This window comes from Eschrichtius robustus, chromosome 19, assembly GCF_028021215.1.
Source record: "Eschrichtius robustus isolate mEscRob2 chromosome 19, mEscRob2.pri, whole genome shotgun sequence".
Classification (NCBI taxonomy): Eukaryota; Metazoa; Chordata; class Mammalia; order Artiodactyla; family Eschrichtiidae; genus Eschrichtius; species Eschrichtius robustus.
Window position 1 is genome coordinate 50,070,040 of NC_090842.1, and position 17,431 is coordinate 50,087,470.

A 17,431-nucleotide genomic window follows, 5' to 3' on the forward strand; every position below is an offset into this window, starting at 1 on the left:
CTGTGTGTCCCGGCATCGGGACCACCTGTGACCAGCCAGGCTCCCTTTAACCTTGGCCAGTGAGTTCCCTTTAAAAATGGCCCCGCCATCCACCTCAAGCCAGGTTCCCGCACAAAAGCTAATAAGTACGTGTTTGTTGAACTGAAAAATCATTACCGCAGAACACGTCAAGTAATGAAAGATGTTTTCCTTGGAGAAATGTTAAATACTTCACTTCTTTCACAAGGAATGAGTACATGTGTTTCCAAATAATACTCTTCTCCCTCCCCACCCACACTTCAGCAGAAAGTCTGAAGCTCCTGGACCCAATTTGAACAAGCTCATGTGGCAGGGCTCTCAGAACCAAGAGCACGCTGTTATTTTATTTATTTTCCTTTGCCCAGCTAACTATGTGTTTGTTCTATTACTTATTCATCTAACCATCTCGGTAGGAACCTCAGGCACGTAGCCGAGTGTCCGTGCTGCCTTATTATTTTATACAGAAAAGCAAGAGAAAATACCACCACCACTGCCTCATAGATTACCCCGCCGTGGTCTTCGCTAACTAATATATATGAAAGAGCCATTTCACTCCAGGCCCAGAGCGAAAACAAAGGCAGGAAATGGAATGCCAAGAAAGGGGAACATTTCGCCACAGGAAAACCCCTGGGAACCCCATCTTCTCTCCCAAATAGGAATCCTCGCCCCTTTTTAAAAGCTCTTCCTTGAGCAGATGAGTAGTAACGACTGCATCTTAGGCTGTTCTGAGGTCTTTTAAGTGTTTCAAAATGTCTTTACCTACAGGGAGTCCCACTGGGTAAGTTGTGCTTTCTTTCTGTGGGTGGCATCCTAAGGCTTCAGCGGGGTGGGGACCAAGCCTGCTTTTGGTCTAAGGCAGCTGAGCTGGGAAAACCCAAAATGACTTCCAGGTAACCTTGTCTCGTGGAACTGAGGGGAAAATGCTTATCATTTAGAAGAACACTCAAATATCAAGTTGGCGTGGGGGTCAGTGCAGTCCTGGGTTTTCTTGCTGTCACAATGACTTTGAACAGGGCACTCTATCCTGGCACACCCTCGTGACACAAGAGACCCGTGTCTGTTCCCCCTCCCTTGTCACAGAAACCATAATCCAGGGACAGAGATGCTGAAATTCTGGTCAGAATGGACACTCACAAAACCAAAACCTCTAAAGAGTAAGCAACCCACCCTTCCCTTGGGCCCCCTCTCTCTGCCTCTCATTTATTTTGTGCATCATTTAAACAGATGCCAGGGGTTACTGGAAAGGACATTAGATCCCAGCCACAGCTCCAGAAAAAATGACCTGCACCAACTTCTCCACACTTGAAGACTTTCCCTTGTTCCCCTGGGTTTTGTTTTCCTTTTTTATGGGGAAGCAAATTTCAATCTGATTTCACCAGCACTAAAGGTTGATACTTTTTATCTGTGAATTCACAAAGCTACCATAAGTGACTCCACAGAACTCTCTTCCTTTGCCCTTCCCTGATGAGCCACCACATTTTGGAATTGCTCTGGCTGACATTAGGCAACGTACTTTCTCAGCAGTTATTTGGAAAGGGGAGATGGCAACTACAAGAATTTCTCTTCAAGCGCCAAAAGGAACTACCCCCACTGCCCATCTCCAAACAGCCAGAGCTCATCGGTGACGGGAGGGGCTCTTGACTCCCTGAACTCCATAAGCTACCTAACTGAAGCTCTCCAGCCCCAGCCAGGCATCTTCTGGCATCGCTGGCTCTCCAACGGCATGGCCCTTGCAGGTCAAGGGCAGGCATTACCCAAGAAAATGTTGAACTTCAAGGGACAACCGCTATGTGGTCAGGAAACTCCCAGCCTTACTCAAAGGCTCAGAAGGCCACCAGGGGATAGCAGCTCAAGGACTCAAGCAGAAACTTGAAGTCAAAGTCATCCATCTCCTGGAGGTCAAGTTCTGAACAAGAACGCTCCTCCAGCCACCTGAACAGGTGACACGTCTCTGAGGGACTCCAGCAAGCCAGGCGGGTGCTTTTTTCTAATCTGAATATTTCTTTCTTTCTCTCTCTCTCTCTCTCACCAAAAGGCCAGAGTGGTGGTTTTGTCACCCCTAGTGGGCTCCCACTGTACCAAGGGAGAAGGTGGACATCACACCATGAGGGACAGCCCCTGGGGACTCCCAGGTGATGCTTGGCAACCCATCCCCAGGGCTGCTGTGCATGGGGAGCTGAGGGATGGAGTTCCTGATCTGCTACACCCAGAAAACGGTGTCCAACTAAAAAAACTGTGGCTTTCTTCCTTCTCAGGAATTCTAATATTCAAAGCCTTTTTTCCTCCTGCTAATTTTAGAAGTCCTGCTATTCTTTGGGAGGAGAATGGTGTGAAAATCAAGCATAGTATCCAAAAATAAAAGAGTAGATCTGTTTCAGGGCGTGCAGCATATTTAACTGAAAAGCAACTCCAGATATGCCACTTTCTATCGAGTCTTTAATACATTTTCCAATTTCTCCAGAATATTTTAGCTTCAGAAAAGGCAAGGATGAACTTCCTAATCTATGAATATTTTTGTGACTGAAATGGGCACCCAAAATTATTTCTGGATTGTAAGTGGGGATCTTTTCAGAATGTGATGCCAGGTGATCACTCAGGATGTGAGTCACTGGTGTGCTTCCTGGGGCCACACCAAGATGGATTACAAGTTTCCCTTCAGGACCTAGAGCATGTTCCATTTAGAGCATGTTCCCGGGCACGTGAAATGATACAGTGCTCTCTCCATGGACCCTGAAGGTGGACTTCATGGCATGCTTTGCAAGTCTCCCATCTTCACTAAAAAAAAAAAAAAAAAAAAATTCTTGTGATCTAAGGAATTCACTTGTTCTAGACCCCCTGGGACTGTGGAGTGGCGTGTGGTCCAGGTTTGTGGGCTCCACTCCTGTTCCTCGGGTCTGAAGCTCTCCTGAATGGCCCAGTGTGACGGCTAGGGGAGCTTAGAGGAAGGATGCTGGGAGGCTACCTGAAGACCCCAGCCATGCCTCCTCCAGCCAGGGAAGCCAGAGATTTGTGACAGAAAGTTAGAACTCTGTGTCAAGCCTTTCATGCAAACAATAAATATTACTTCTGCCCATAACCGGACTTTTCTCCAGCATCGTCTTTGAATGTTGAACCTTTTTCAATTAATTAAAAACTATGCACTGTAGAGTGCATATTTTATCAGCCCTCAGCTGCTTAAGTGTCTAGAAAAGACCAGGCAGTTTTTCTTTCTTTCTTTCTTTCCTTTTTTTTTTTTTTTCCAGGCAACCCAGAGCAAGTACTTGCAAGGGTCATATCTTTTTAATTATCTTTTCTCTCTTTGATTAATTATTCCGTCTGACAATAGCGTGTTTCTAATGCTATTCACCTGCCTTTGATGATTGACAACTTTTCTGTCTGATTCAGAGCAAACAGCTGCTGCCACAATCTCCTAGCAACCCGGGTGTGATGGATGAGCCCCCAAGATGGATGGCTGCAATAAATCATGTCTCCAGCCATAAAACTGAGAAAAGGGGATAAGAAGAGAAGCGAACTAAAAACAAAACAAGGTTTCTTCCCATGAGTGCACTCAGTTCCTTACCAATTACACCTGAAATGGACTTTGCACCTATTAATAGCAAAGTTTTTCTAATCAGTAAAAATGGGATGATGCCATTTGTATCAAAGGTGTTTACAATTGTTCCTGCAAATTGGCACTTGTACTCCAATTACCTCCAACACTGCCCAAGTGCAAGGGCAGAGGATCAAAGTTTTGCTTTCTTCCTTGAAGTCTCGGCAAGAAACAATATCATCTTTCTGTTGTCAGATGTGATTCCAGGCACCAACAAAGGATATAAATCTGATTCTACCCGATTTTTGGCAGCAGCTGGACAACACCAAAAGTGAATCCCAAGTCAGCCTGTGCACAGTGTCAGGCTGCTAATAAAGTTATTTCAAAATAAACAGACACACACACACACGCACGCACGCACGCACACACACAAAGTTGCATGGAGTTGGTGAGTGAATACGCCACGTTCCCATTTGTTTCCCCTTCACGGGAGATACAGGCTTTTTACACGTCAGGGAAAAGTTTGTCCAAGAAAGCAGCAAGATACGAACGTTCAGCCCTTCCACAAATTCTCGATTCTCATTTCTTTAGATAAAAAACGACCCCGGTCTAACTTTCTGTCCCATCATTTTTTTAAATTAATGTCCACACGAAAAGTCATACAAGAAGCCTTAAATTTAATTAGCGGACCCAAATAAAGTCACATATTTAATAGAATGCCTGACAATTAAATTTGCACTATCGGGGCTCTCCTAGTGGAGGAGACGGAGCAGGGAGACCAGCAGTTTCTGTTTCCCTTTTTCCACCGGGGAAACCGGCGGCAGGCCTCTAAAGCAGGAGGGGGAAAGGCCGCTTTACTGATGTTTCCCAGCAGCTGGGGGCCCGGTCAGTGAGCCAGCCTGCGTCCCTACGTCCTTCCAGTAGGTGGGGGTGTCCCGGAGCAGAGCTCAGGGTGCAAAAGAACCAGAAGTGATTAGCCGGCGGGGCCTGTTAACAGCTGTCCACATCAGTCCTGGCGGGGGCCGGCGGGGGCCGGCGGGGGCCTGCGGGGGCCTGCGGAGGGGGACCGAGTGCAGACACAAAATGGGGAGAGGCTGCTGGGAGCAGGGGCAGGGTTAGATCATTTTTTAACTGAAATATTCCTGGGACGTGGAAGTCTATGTTTCTTCATTCTCACACTGCTAACCAAGCCAACCGGTATTATTATCTTTTTTGAATAGTTATATTGTGCTAAGCTTTGCAGATACAGATTTTTTTTTTTTTTAAGCATGTCACAGAGTTTAAAAAATCAGACAAGGGTCCTGGCTTCAGCAAGTACAGCTCTGTTTATATTTTAATGTTTTGTACGTGACTGCCTCTGTTGGGGAAGAGAGAGAGAGAGAGAGGGAGAGAGAGAGGGAGAGAGAGAGAAGTTGCCTGTTAGCTTTAGTGTAAATCACAGATACTTCATTTTTGCTTGTGTCCTTGGAAATTATCCAAAATTAAACCGTCCCTCCTTTATGGGAGGTGGTGTCTTCTGTATTGTAAATGGGAGGGCCTGTGTCTGGTCAGCAGCAATGATAATTCAAGGCCAATCGATGGAAACACACGCACGCACACACACACACACACACACACACCCCCACAGGCCCCTGCCCTGCCCCGGCTCTTCCAACTCTCAAGTTACAGGTTTACACGGCAAGTCTAAATAATATTCAAAATGATAAATGGCACCCTAAGCCCAGGATCCACCATCAATCTTTTCTTAAGGAACATCCATCTTCAATAACGCACGTCTGAATCATGTGAATCCAGGAGCCCTGAGCTTCATTTACACCACCCCTCACTAGCCAGGGAGGCTGAATGATACCTGTCAGCCCTGCTTGTTCTTCCTTTTTTTTTTTTTTTTTTTTTTTCCCTTGACTACTAAAAGGGGGGAAAAAAAAAAGAAGGAAAAAAAGAGAAAAGGAATGTGGGGGGGGGGGAGTCAGAAGAGCGTCAGAGGCTGAGCAGACAATATGAAAGAACATAACCTCGTCCATGCCTCTGCCAATCTCGTGCCCGCCCCGCCACACACCCAGCCATCCATACGAAGCAGGCTCTCCTCCCTTCGCCCCTGAGTCTCCTCTCTCCTCCCTCTCCCTCTCGCCAAATCAGCAGTGCTCTCTCTCTCTCTGCAAGCCAGCCGTACTGTGTACAGTGGGAGGAGGAGGAGGACGAAGCAGCATCACATGGACCAGGCTTCCCCTCCCCTCCCCGTGTCTGGCTGGGGCCCATATGATAAATGACATATGTCATTCTGTCAGGAGGGAAGGGTGGGTCAGTGATGTATGACTCCGCTGAAAAGGAAATCGACTCTCTGGCATGGCGCAGCTCTTCACCGGGATCTAGTTTCAGAACTCTGAAATGAATTCTCCGACGTTTCAAGTGCATACTTAGGGCAGGCTGATGGGAGGCCTGGGGAAATCACACTTTTATCCTCCCCCTGCCCTTCTGATGGCAAGGGAGGGAAAAAAAAACACGGCTCTGCCACTGGATACCTGCAAAAGGCCACACGCGTGTCAAAGTCCCCAGCAGTCACACACCACGGGTTATTAAAAAAATGTGACTTTGGGGGAAAAAAAAAAAAAGGAAAAGAAATGAAGTGGAGTAAGGTTAGTCCTTTTATTTATTTATTTTTTCATGGCAAAGGGCTGACACAAAAGCAAGATAAAAATTAGCATGTTTGAAGTAATCGTCCGCAGCTTGACATCTGCATAGTAAATTTTAAAGGAAAAAAATGTGTCAGACAGCCCTGAGCCGCTTCGCCCTCCCCCCTTTCATTAGCTCACTGCCAGGGTGGCACTGCTGAACCTCATTACGGCAAGAGGATTTATGAAGCTGAACCCAATGGCAAAGAAAAGGCATCTGTCAATAATTGTAGGGAGCTGCACTCACAGCTTTGAAATCTCATTAAGTATGCAGTTATCAGGCATAAAGATCAAAAACATTACTCAACTCCGACAGAATCTTATGGAGGAACATTAATTAGCAACAGGCCTACAGTACAAAAAAAAAAAAAAAAACACACAGACTTCCTCTCACACCTGCCCAACCCACAAACCTAAAGCAACACTCCCCCTCCCGCCCGAAAAAAAATAATTCCCGGCATCTGAGACTGATCAAGAACATGAAACAAGAGAGACACATACAGAAAGGGGGAGAGGGAGGGAAGGGGTGGGCGGCGAGCAGGGAGGGAGGGGAGAGGAGGGCGGAGAAATTCAGTTGAGAAAGGCTTGGCGGTGAGGAGAGAAAAGGAAGAAGCTGTCAAACTTGGGAAGGATGTCAGCACTGGCCCTGATTACAGGGGCCTACGGAGTTCTCAGACCTTTTATCATCCTGACCATCAAAACCAGCTGAAAGTCACCGCAGGAGGGCTGGTGGCTGGCCCGATGCAGCCCAGGCCCAGGCTGGGACCCCCAGACCCTGTCCTCGGCCCCTGCTCACCTGGCAGGCCGGGATGCTAGGCCCGGTGCCCAGGAGACAGGCCCTGCCCAGCCTTCCGCAGCACCCTGATTTCCCAGCCTGGTCTGCAGCCAGCCCGTGAGAGCAACAGCCAGACCCAGCTCCCCGGGCCTCGGGGGCCTCGGGCACAGTCGAGGGAACCACTTGCTGTCACTGCATCTTAGCACCATCCGCAAACACCTTTTTCTTCCTCCAAAGAAGAAGAGCCATCCCCTTCTCACACATCCACTTTCCCTTATTTTATTTCTGTGTATGCCTGGTTTACAGACTCCGTGCCTTACAGCACACCGAAAAACAAAATACAAATGCAGAGAATTCACATCCAAGCCGTCAGGCCAACACTGGGTTATGAGACCTCTTGGCCTTTGTAGTACGTGAGACACGGCCCGGCTGATGACGGGGGTCAAACCTCCCTGCTAGGTTGATTCCTGGTTATCCACAGGGAGAAAATTAAATGACAAGGTTCCTCTCCCACCACATCCTCCAACTCCTGCAAGCTATGATGGCAAAGAAGAATTCGAACGTGTTTGGAAACATCCCGCGAGATCTGTGTGCTTGGGGTTTCTGGCAAACTTATGTCCTACGGTGGCCTGGATCCAGGGTAGGTGCACGGAGATGTGGCGGGGGGGAGTCTCAAAGATCACTCAGGTTTCTGTCGAACAGGCAACGTCGGCCAACTCCGTGGAGGGATGTGCAACAGTCAGGCACGGTCCTCAGATGCCCCCGTGAAAGGTGTATAACAATAGTAATAAATAATAATAATAATAGAGCATATATTCTGTGTTAATTTCCCTTATTGCACTGTTACAGAAAGGTGGCTTTCTCTTGTTACCCATAAGCACATGCGCCTATGTTCTCTGTCTCTCTCTCTCTTTCACACACATACACACACACACACACACACGTGCACACACGGCACTTCCCATAATCCCACACCATGAGGATGAGAAAACCTACAGAACAGCCTGTCCCCTGATCTGAAAACTCCACTCTCATTCTTCTCTGAGCCCCTCTTCCATTCCTATACCTCTTACTTCATTCCATAGGCCCTTCTGAAGTGTTTACCTCTCTCCTCTCCAGAAATAATGGTCACCTTTTCTTAATTAGCCACATCTTTAAGGAAAGGGGAATTAAGATTCCTAGGCAACCAACCTGAAGACCCTTTCAAGCCAAGGCCCATCCTTTCCAATCACTGACTCTCCTTTGGAATATCAATGAATACAGCTCGGATAAATTGTCACCTATGACCGAAAAGAGTTGAGAACACTTGTCTATAAACCAGACTTGACGAGAAGGAATTTTAGCAGAAGTGTTACAATAAGGTGTTTATATTTTTTATGCGCTTACCATATTACCTTTATTATGTGTAACATCAAAGTGATTATAGCAATTACATTTAACAGAATTAATTACAGAACTTCCCATCATCCCGGGATACATAATGCATTAGAGGTAAGGCAAAGAAAGAAAACATCTTGATTGTAGTAACTATTGTTGGTGTGTATTTTCCCTGGCAGCAATGCCAAACCAACTGCAGCTTTCAGGAAGAGCAGGGCAATGGAGACGGAGAGCTTTAATCAAAAATGAGGTATATTTCCCTTAATTTAAGTAACACTTTTGCCTAATAATATGTTGGCACTATTGGACATACAAAATCAATTTAATTTTTTAAGCATGAATCTTTAAAAGGCACTGGTTAATCCACCCAACCAATGTTACTACATAAAGGAGAAAGCACATGGGTGAAAGACTTACAAGCCTTTACGTATGCAAAATAAATTCACTCAAGGCTTCATTAATATTAATTTAAATTCAAAACCCATTTACATTAAATTGTTCATTAAAAATTGCCTATTTTATGCAACATGCATTTCTCAAAGAACTCAGAGGAAACGAAATACATAGGACTAGATTTAATGACGGGGATGGAAAATCAAAAGTAAATGAATTGGAGTCATTTCATGTATATTACCAAACAGCCCTTTGCTCTCCAAGGGATGGGTTCCAGTTTGGGGAACAAACAGGCATTCAAAGTAGTTTGCTTTCCGCTACTCTAAACTTGTGAACGTGACCTTCCGGTCTACCCAAGAGGAAGAAGAAAACAAGAGAAATTGGTGGAATGGAAACCAGTCCAAAACCAGACTGGGGAAGGAAGCAGGTACCACCTCAGAATCCCACCTGGACTCAGAGCATGGAGAGTTAGGCTTGCTTTTTAAAGAGTTACATTAGTGAACATTTGCCAGTACCCATCTTGGTCTAGAAATAATAGTTTCTCTCTCCGCCCCCTGCAATCCTTTATTCCCAAAGCAAGGGAATCAGGAAGATGACGACAAGAAATTGGTGAGTTCCTTGCTTTGGTGCCCTCCCCCTTGAAGACAATCTGAACTTACACTGTTTCCCCAACAGCTGTTCTGGATGAAGAAAACACAGTCATAATTAATAACATGTGTCCTGACAGTATGAATTAATAATTTATCATTAAGCCCAAACAAATTTAAGTTATTCTTCAAGAGCCACACCTTAGCACATTTGAGAAAAATAAGGTAAGGAGATGGTCAAAAAGTCCGGGCAATGTGACCTTCAGAAAAATGCTTTCCTGACCCCCAATACGTCTCTTAGGCCACTCTTGTTGAAATACTAAAATAATTTACAGAATTGAAAGTAATTAAAACCGAGAATCTAAGTGCTGATCAAATCAAGTGTATGTGCTCAAAATGTCTTTTTTTAAATGGGGCTTATAAAATATTCAATATTTGGTCAAGGACACTATGTAATCTTTCTAATAAAGATTCCTAAAAGTGGAGTATGACAGTCGTTCAGGCAAGTGGTCATAAGCAGATTATGTTCTATTACTGTTTTTTTTTTTACTTCCAAAAATGCAGAGCATCTTTCTAATCACAAACAGTAACCTGAATTTTTACACCCATGTCTAACGTAAATGTTTACAAATGTTGAAAAATTTGAGAAAGCTACCAAATCTACGTATCCGTTCCTTAAAATTCAGGTAGAAGACTCCAGAAAGAAAAAGAAATATTCATAGCCATTGTTTAGTAGAATTTGAAAATTAATTTAATGGCTAACTGCAAATACTGGAAGCTAGAATTAATCTGTCTAGATTTTTTTTTTAAAGGCTTACAGACATTTAAATGCAAGTATCGGGACACTTTATCAACCTAACATAAAATTGTCATCTTATCTTATTATATGACTATTTTATGCATGTGTCAAAAGAATTTAAAAATGACTGCCTGTCTATTGAGTCTAATTACAACTGCACATTATCTATCTCGATGTACCAGTCCATATCATTGTTACCAAATACAATACATTGTATTCACCTTTCATTTTTAACTTCAGACAGAGAAACCACAATTTGGAGCATAACTAGAACACACACACACACACACACACACACACACACACACAGAACACCTGAGAGGCTCCGGGGTGAGTGATACCCCTGTGTTGTTCTGTCCTATTTCCTTGCACGGGCTGCAGGATGATGGTACAGGGGTGTTACAAAACAGCTTCTTTGAAAGGCCTACCTACCTGGGCTGCTCACAAACACAGAAAGTAGACACACACCCTATTTTTTTTTTTTTTCTACTACAAGACTAAAGCTATTTTTATAGTTTGTCCAGTGACAGGCAGGAATAAAAATGGGCCAGCAGGAAAGCCTCACAAACTACACTCGGCATAACTGGCCTGCTCCTGTTATTGGATGAAACATGGCTGTGGGGCACCAGGACCAGGACTCCCTATCCTCTCCCTGCTCCTTCCCCGCCTGCATCCACAGCCCTCGCCCCAGCCTGGCTCTGCCAGACACCAGGGAAAGACAAAGGCCCCCAAAAAGGGCCAGGCGCTTCGCCCTCAAGAAGGTGATCCTTCTCCCTCCAGAAACCCAGAAGGGGAGGGTGGGGAAACGAAGGGTTTTCACTCTGGGAACTCACCTGGGCTTCAGGGCATTTCCCCCGGTCCTGAGCAGTCACCTTTCATTCTAATCAGTTTACAAAACAATCTTTAGTAAAAAAAGAGGAAAAATGCAGACTTGTGAGGCAATTTGGGGAATAACTGCTGATACATCAGTTATTGACTACCTGGCTCCCGTTTATGAGCACGCTCAAGGCAAAACTGAGAACAAAATGACAATATCAACTGCTCACAATCAAGGGTGGCCCTGGAGAGCACTGAAGCCCTAACTGACAGTTGTCAAGATAATGGGGGCACAGCAGCTGATTCGGGAAGCTTCTCTCCCCTGTGTGGATGTCCAGGGGAATAGCCTTGCCTCCTGCCCTCTTTGTTTTTCTCCTTGAGTTTCTTGATTTCTCTTTTTTTAGAATTTACATTGCTCCTTTCATTTTGTAGGAAAAGGGGTGGGGGGAATCACAGAGCGACCAAAACCAGGTATTTTGTCACCTTGCTACAGGGTAGAACGTCTGTCCAAAGGAGAGACGTGTGGCAGGTTTGAGAGCAAATAAATTCCCAAGGCTGATGCCGAAATGCCTTCCTGAATGCTCCATGTACTTCCAAGAGAGAAAAGCTCCTCTCTGGAGCTGCCTGATACGTGGATGAGACTTAGGAAGGTTGGGATGATGTTACTTGGACACTGCCAGGTGTGCCATCTTTTAGTTTGCCCGTGTCTACCGGCAAAGTAAAATAACCCCGGGCTGTGCCACCATGAGCTTATGCTATTCCTTGGGGACCCACAGTGATCTGTTACCCCAGCAGGTCCTAAGGTGTCCAAACCACTTTGACAAAAGTCAAGATGCTTGAAGGTTTACCTTTGCAATGGGACCACCTAAGAACTCCATGGAAGGTTATTTTCTTTCACCAAATAAGACTCAAAAGGTCAGTGGCAAGTTGTCGTTTGTTGGATTGTTTTTTTTTTTGAGGGGAGGGTGGAGTTTAGGCAATGGCTTTTTAATGATTTTACACTTCCTTCCAGAAAATGAACAGGAAAGAATAAAACGTGATCTGCTATTAAGTACTGCTTGACTTTCTTTTCCGGTATTTTCAAAAAATACTTGTTGAAAAACAAATGTTGCACATAGGAGAGAAGGAAAATGGTCGTTTTGCCCAAAGGACCGGGGCCTCTGTAACCCCACTCCTCTTAACTTCTACAGGCAACGGCATTTGTCCAGCACAAACGTGTAGCCCTTTAAAATTACATGCCTGGAGAAAGGAAAACTCCTGCCCAGGTTTCTCTTCAGCAGGTGAAGACATTTCTCTCTCCCTTTTAAGAAAAGACACTAAGCCGTGCATAATTTCTATCAAAAAGAGAAAAATCCTAAAGGGCAGAAATACGTCTTTTCAGGGATTCTTGGAGGCTGCTTTGGCCTTCTGGGGAACAGTGTTACATTTGGCCTAGATGTAAAAACTGTGTGCACCTGTGTGCTATGTCTGCACGCTCTCCCCAGCTCTCAGCCCTTTGTGGTTGTTATTCTACCCCCAGACCATTAAAAGGGCCCTAATTCCTATGACATGATTATCCAGGTACCAAAGCCCATTTGTCACCTGCAGCAGAAAATTGAGTTAATGCACAACTAAAGGCAGCCAGGACTGTGTAATATCAACTTGATTACATCAAACTAGCTGCAAACCTAATTCTGCTGGATGACACTGCGTCGAGCTTGTCATCTCCAATCATTAAAGCTGTCAGGAATCCATCAGGTTTACAGCTAATTAGGTGAACACTAATGAAGCTGGCAAAACAACTTTTCTTTTTTTATGGCTGAGCGGACCTTTCAGTTTGGAGGGGGGAAAAAATTCTGGAGTCTCCTCAAGGTTGCTGGGGAATGGATTTCCAGTTACCAATCAGCAGACATCTTTCTTTTTTCCCACTCTCTATCAGTACAAAGCAATCAATTTGTCATCACTCCCAGTATGCCACAAAAGCAGGCATGAACCTTATAACTTGCAGCTATGAGAACTGAAAAAGGGAGGAAAAAAATGGGAAGTTTCTCGTCCATCCAAACAAACAAACAAACTCACACAGCGCACTTATTGGCCTGTGCATACTTATCACCAGCCTGGATGTGGAAGGTTTTTTTTATTCCTCCACTCTCCTAAATAAGTAGCCCTTCAGACATTCCCCCCCTCCTCCATACGTCCATTAGGCAGAGGCATTCTGATAAAGTAAATCCAAAACCAGGGTATGAGAAAGAAAAAAAGCACTCATGCTGCCAACTTCTGATTGACCATTAAGCTATTGATGAATGTGCCTGTCAGGAGAGAGACAATTAAATCAAATATGAAACAAAGTCGTTTTGACGGGTCATTTTGATAGAGCAAAACCATTCTTCCAGCTCCTATTAGTAGTGCAGTCAAGTTTTTATATAATGAATATTTCTTAACTGACCTGAGATTTCCTGGCTGGCTTTTTAAAAGGTGCAAAAAGGTTAGTGAACAGGTTGCTTTAAAAAAATAAATAAATGAAACCAACAGCACATTTCCTCCTCCTCTAATATTTTTAGCAGAAATTTATCAAATAAGAGTCTCAGATTGGCAAGGTGGAAGAGAAAAGATGAAGCAACGGCGGAGAGGATTCTAAACCAAATGTAAAGATGCAGTCACATATGGTTCATTTGATTGAGGCACACAGATACCTTCAAATGTGCATCCAAAAAGGAAAGAAAAAAATCCCAAAGACTGGAAGCAGTCCAAGACACTCCTACTGCCCAACTTTGTTAAGGAGTCCTCCAAACTTTGAGAGTTTATTTTGGGTAGATAAGCTCATTGCTTGAGCTTGGAATTTAAAGTAGAAGATGGGATAGGCAAAAAGCACCAGCCAGGAGGTGACTTGAGAGGCGGCACCCTCCCTACAACCACTACTGGGATTTTCAAACTTTCTAAATTTGGGTAACACTGAGGACAGAAAGCAAAATTTGTAATATATGCTCCAAACCAAGTCTGTTTTCTTCTACGATTTTCTTAGGACACTAACAGGGCAGTACATTTTTGGGAGAAGAAGGAACAGCATTTCCTCTCTGTGACCCTGTGTGAGAAGACTCAAGTTCAGATGCAGCCGGTTTGTGAGCTCCACTGGCAGTGCCGGCTGAAGTGACGGAAATGACCATCACCATCACCCCCACTGCTACTACAGGCACTCCGGGGCAACATGGGTACCATACCTTCATCCAAAAAGGGCACCAGGCAATGCCCTGACCCTTCTCCCTCCCCTCCCTTCTTCCACAAAAGCAAAGAACAGAAAAGAAAGGAAGAGAAGGGAAAAAAAAAAAAAAAAGGAAAGAAACGAACCTCCACTTAACCCTCCCCTTCAGGCAGCATCTGAACCTCTGCACATCTGAGTGTTACTCATATCAAAATACATCCTGTCCATATGTGGTCCTCTCAGCAATCCACCCCAAATCCCAGAAGTTGCACTGACAGGGCCCTAGTGACGTCACAGAGCTTGGCCTCACCATTTCAAGTGATTTATTGATGTTTATTGGGAATGAATAGATCAAAGGCAGCAGCATGATGGGCAATCAATCAGTCATCAAATCAAGGGTGGCAAAGGGCCAGAAACCCTTCTTCCAAGCAACATACCCCCAACTGACATTATTGCAAAATAATGTTATGTGTGTGGGTTTTGTTTTGCTTTCAATGATGCTTTTTCCAGAAAAGAAAAAAAAAAAAAAAAAAAAACCCGGCTCAGTCTTAAAAGGAATTGACACTCCTGAAAAAAAAAAAAAAGAGGGGGGGCGGTGATGGGGAGAAAGTACTCAGACACGTCCCAGAACTAAGTGCTATGAGGAGATGAGCATGGGAGAAGCAGTGGAAGGAGAGGGTGGGGGTGAGCGAAAACAAACCGGGGAAAAGGGAACGCCAGCATCTAACATCGACTTGACAGTCATCTGACAATACCCAGACCCTGTGCGCTCTGCTTTCCACCGCTGTGCCCGGTTTGGGCCCAATAAATGAAGAATCAATCGGATTAGCAGTAAGGTGGCCGAAGGGACCCGCTCGCTCACTCGCTCGCTCTCTTTCGCTCGGCAGACACCAGGCAGTCCCCCGCCGGCCGGCCGCGGGAGGACACGGAAGGTGTCCCGGAGAACTCAGGTGACCCCGCCCGCCCCCACAGAAAGAGACAGAAGAGGGCTCCTTCCCATTCTCTCCGCGGCCAGGCAGAGAGCTGAGGAGGCAGGGACCCAGCCCAGCTCAGTTCGCCGCGAGCGAGCACGGTTCACGAAGTGGGTGCGAGCGGGAAGGGGCGGGGGGGGGGGGGCCAGAGCGCAGCGGGGCGTCCGGGGGGCGCCGGTCCGTGAGGCGGGCGCACGCACCAGACAGGAGAGCGGCGAGCGAGCCCGGCGCCCCGGAGTTACTCTGCGCGGCCAGAGCGAGAGGGGCGAGGAGCGGGGCAAGAAGCGGGGTCGCCGCCAGCTGGAGACGCGGGGCGAGGAGAGGAAGAGGAGGCGGAGGAGAGGAGGAAGGGGAAGCGGCTCGTACCTGCTGCGCGCCGGGGCGCCTGCTGCTTCCTCCTCGGCATGATGCTCCTCCGGCGACTGCCGCTGCCGCCGCCGCCGCCGCCGCCGCTGCCGGGCTGAGGAGAGGGAGGGAGGGGCGGCGGGCCCGCGGGGGGGCGAGGCGGGCCGGCTCTCAGCCTCCCCCCCGGAGAGCGGCCGCCCGCAGGATGCTGCTGCGCCCCGGCTCTCCGCGTCCCCCCCGCTCCGCGCTCCGCCGCGATCCCCGAACGTGCGGAGGGAAGAAGGAGGGCGGGCGAGGGAGGCGCGGGGAGGGAGGAGCGCGGGGGGAGGAGGAGGCAGAGGAGGAGGAGGTGGTGAAGGAGGAGGAGGAGGAGGATCGCGCTGCCGGCGGAATGGGAAGTTTGACAAATCGCTCCAGAGGCCGGAGGAGGAGGGGGCGGGGAGGAGCGGCGGCCCTGCCCCCCCGCCCCGTCCCCAGACGAGGTGCGCGGGGTTCGGGGCCGGGGGGCGGGGAGAGGGGGAGAAGGCGGGCAGAGGGGTGGGAGGAGGAGCGCGGGAGCGGCCCCGGCCGGTGAAGCCCCGGCCCCCGCCCCCGGGCAGGGGGTCACGGCATCGGAGGGGGCGCTCAGCCGCCGCCGCCGCGGCCCGGGGCTCGGCGGTCCAGTCTTCTGCCCGCTGCGCGGCTGGAGCGGCGGCGTCGGCAACAGGCAAGCTTAAAGGAAAAGGAGATGATCGTGTCACTCGCCCGCCCGCGGGGGCGCCGCGCCCCCGCTCCCGGCCCCGGGCCTGTCTAGGACCCCCGCCCAGTCCGGGGAGGGGGTGCCGCCCCTCCGCCTCCGCCCCGTGCGCGCAAGCAGGGGCGCGGCACCGGCCCGGCCGAGCCCGTCCCGGGCCGCTAGCTACTCCCGCCCGCCCCTCTTCCCGACCCGGCCTCGCCCCCTGGCCGTCCCCCGATGCCCCTCCCGGGCCGCACTTCTCTCCACACGCCGCGTCCAAAGACCCCAGCTCGGACCCCCGGGCCTGGGCCCGCGCACCCCGGGGATGCCAGGGCCCGCGGGCAGGCGCCGGCGCCCTCGGGGGAGGAGGTGGGCGCGGGCCCGAGTGGGTGGGGGCTGCTCTCAGACCCCGCGCCACCAGGGCTCCTCCCCCGGGACCCGCCGCAGCCACTTCCCCCAATTTTTTTCTTCCGGGCAAACTTTCCCGGGCCGTCCCGGGGGTTGGTGTGGGAGGGGGTGCCTCCAAGTTTCCTCTCCAGACTGGGAAGCTCACGGTACCTCCACCCCGCCCCTCGCCACCTAGGCGCCGGGGCGCGCCCCCCACCACCGGCGCAGGCAGATCCCAGGGCGGGACGGCGACGGGGTCAGGAACTCGGGCACCCAAGCCCACCCCTCGCCCCGGGGCGCCCCGAGAGGGGCCACCGCGCTCTGCGCCCGGCCAGCCAGCAGTACTGAGCAAAAAGAATTGATTATTGATTGGGTGATTGGGATCGCTGAGACTCACGGCGGGCCGGGCCGGCGGGCCGTGGAGAGGAGGAGCTGGCAGGGCTGCATTCGCTGCGGGGTAAAGCGGGCTCACTTACGGGCGGCCGCTAGGGCGCTGGTGGGCCGGAGCTCACTGGGACGACCCCCCGGCGGCGGCGACTGAGCAGGAGCCGGAGAGGCGCGGGCGGCGGCGCATCGATGCGCTGCGGGCTCGATTGCGTCTCCCTAGGCCAGCTCTTGGGCCGGGAATGGGGCGGCAGCGGCGGGGCCGGCTCCGGGCGCTGCCGGGCGGCGTTGGCGGGAATGCGGGGGCGGCCGCCAGGCCCACTGCCCCCGAGGCAGTGCTGCTCCCGGGCGCGCCGCTGGGGCCCAGCGAGTTTCCTGGGCCCCGCGTCCGAGAGTCCCGGCGAGGGCCGGAGCCCAGTGCCCTGGGACTGGCTGCCTGAGCGCTCCGGGAGCTGCAAACCCTGGCCTTCTTCCTTCCTTCCTTCCCC

The 17,431-nt window shown here is 49.1% G+C and overlaps 2 protein-coding genes across 3 annotated transcripts in view; one reads left to right on the forward strand and one right to left on the reverse strand.

Annotated features, from left to right (window-relative positions):
- TSHZ3 (teashirt zinc finger homeobox 3) overlaps positions 1-17,325 on the reverse strand; it is a 70,949-nt gene extending 53,624 nt beyond the window's left edge. The window contains exons 1-2 of one of the 2 annotated variants that reach the window (XM_068528741.1): positions 17,036-17,325; positions 15,479-16,168 (exon numbers count right to left, since the gene is read on the reverse strand). In XM_068528741.1, the coding sequence (XP_068384842.1) occupies positions 15,479-15,518 (40 nt within the window). In that variant the 5' untranslated portion in view covers positions 15,519-16,168; positions 17,036-17,325. Of the gene's footprint in view, positions 1-15,478; positions 16,169-16,429; positions 16,638-17,035 lie in introns of those variants that run through there. The other variant, XM_068528742.1, reaches the window with a different exon arrangement.
- LOC137752395 (putative HTLV-1-related endogenous sequence) lies at positions 16,410-17,383 on the forward strand. The gene is made up of 3 exons (XM_068527116.1): positions 16,410-16,541; positions 16,756-16,900; positions 17,049-17,383. Exons 1-3 carry the CDS (start codon positions 16,410-16,412, stop codon positions 17,381-17,383), a joined length of 612 nt encoding a protein of 203 aa, XP_068383217.1.
- The last annotated feature ends 48 nt before the right edge of the window (positions 17,384-17,431 follow it).

Excerpts from the sequence above, each read along its gene's own strand:
- LOC137752395 (XM_068527116.1), top strand. The coding sequence starts at position 16,410 with ATGCCCCTCCCGGGCCGCACTTCTCTCCACACGCCGCGTCCAAAGACC. Across the intron at positions 16,542-16,755 it reads CGGCGCCCTCGGGGGAGGAG|GCGCCGGGGCGCGCCCCCCA; the intron begins GTGGGCGCGGGC and ends CTCGCCACCTAG. Across the intron at positions 16,901-17,048 it reads CTGCGCCCGGCCAGCCAGCA|GGCGCTGGTGGGCCGGAGCT; the intron begins GTACTGAGCAAA and ends GGCGGCCGCTAG.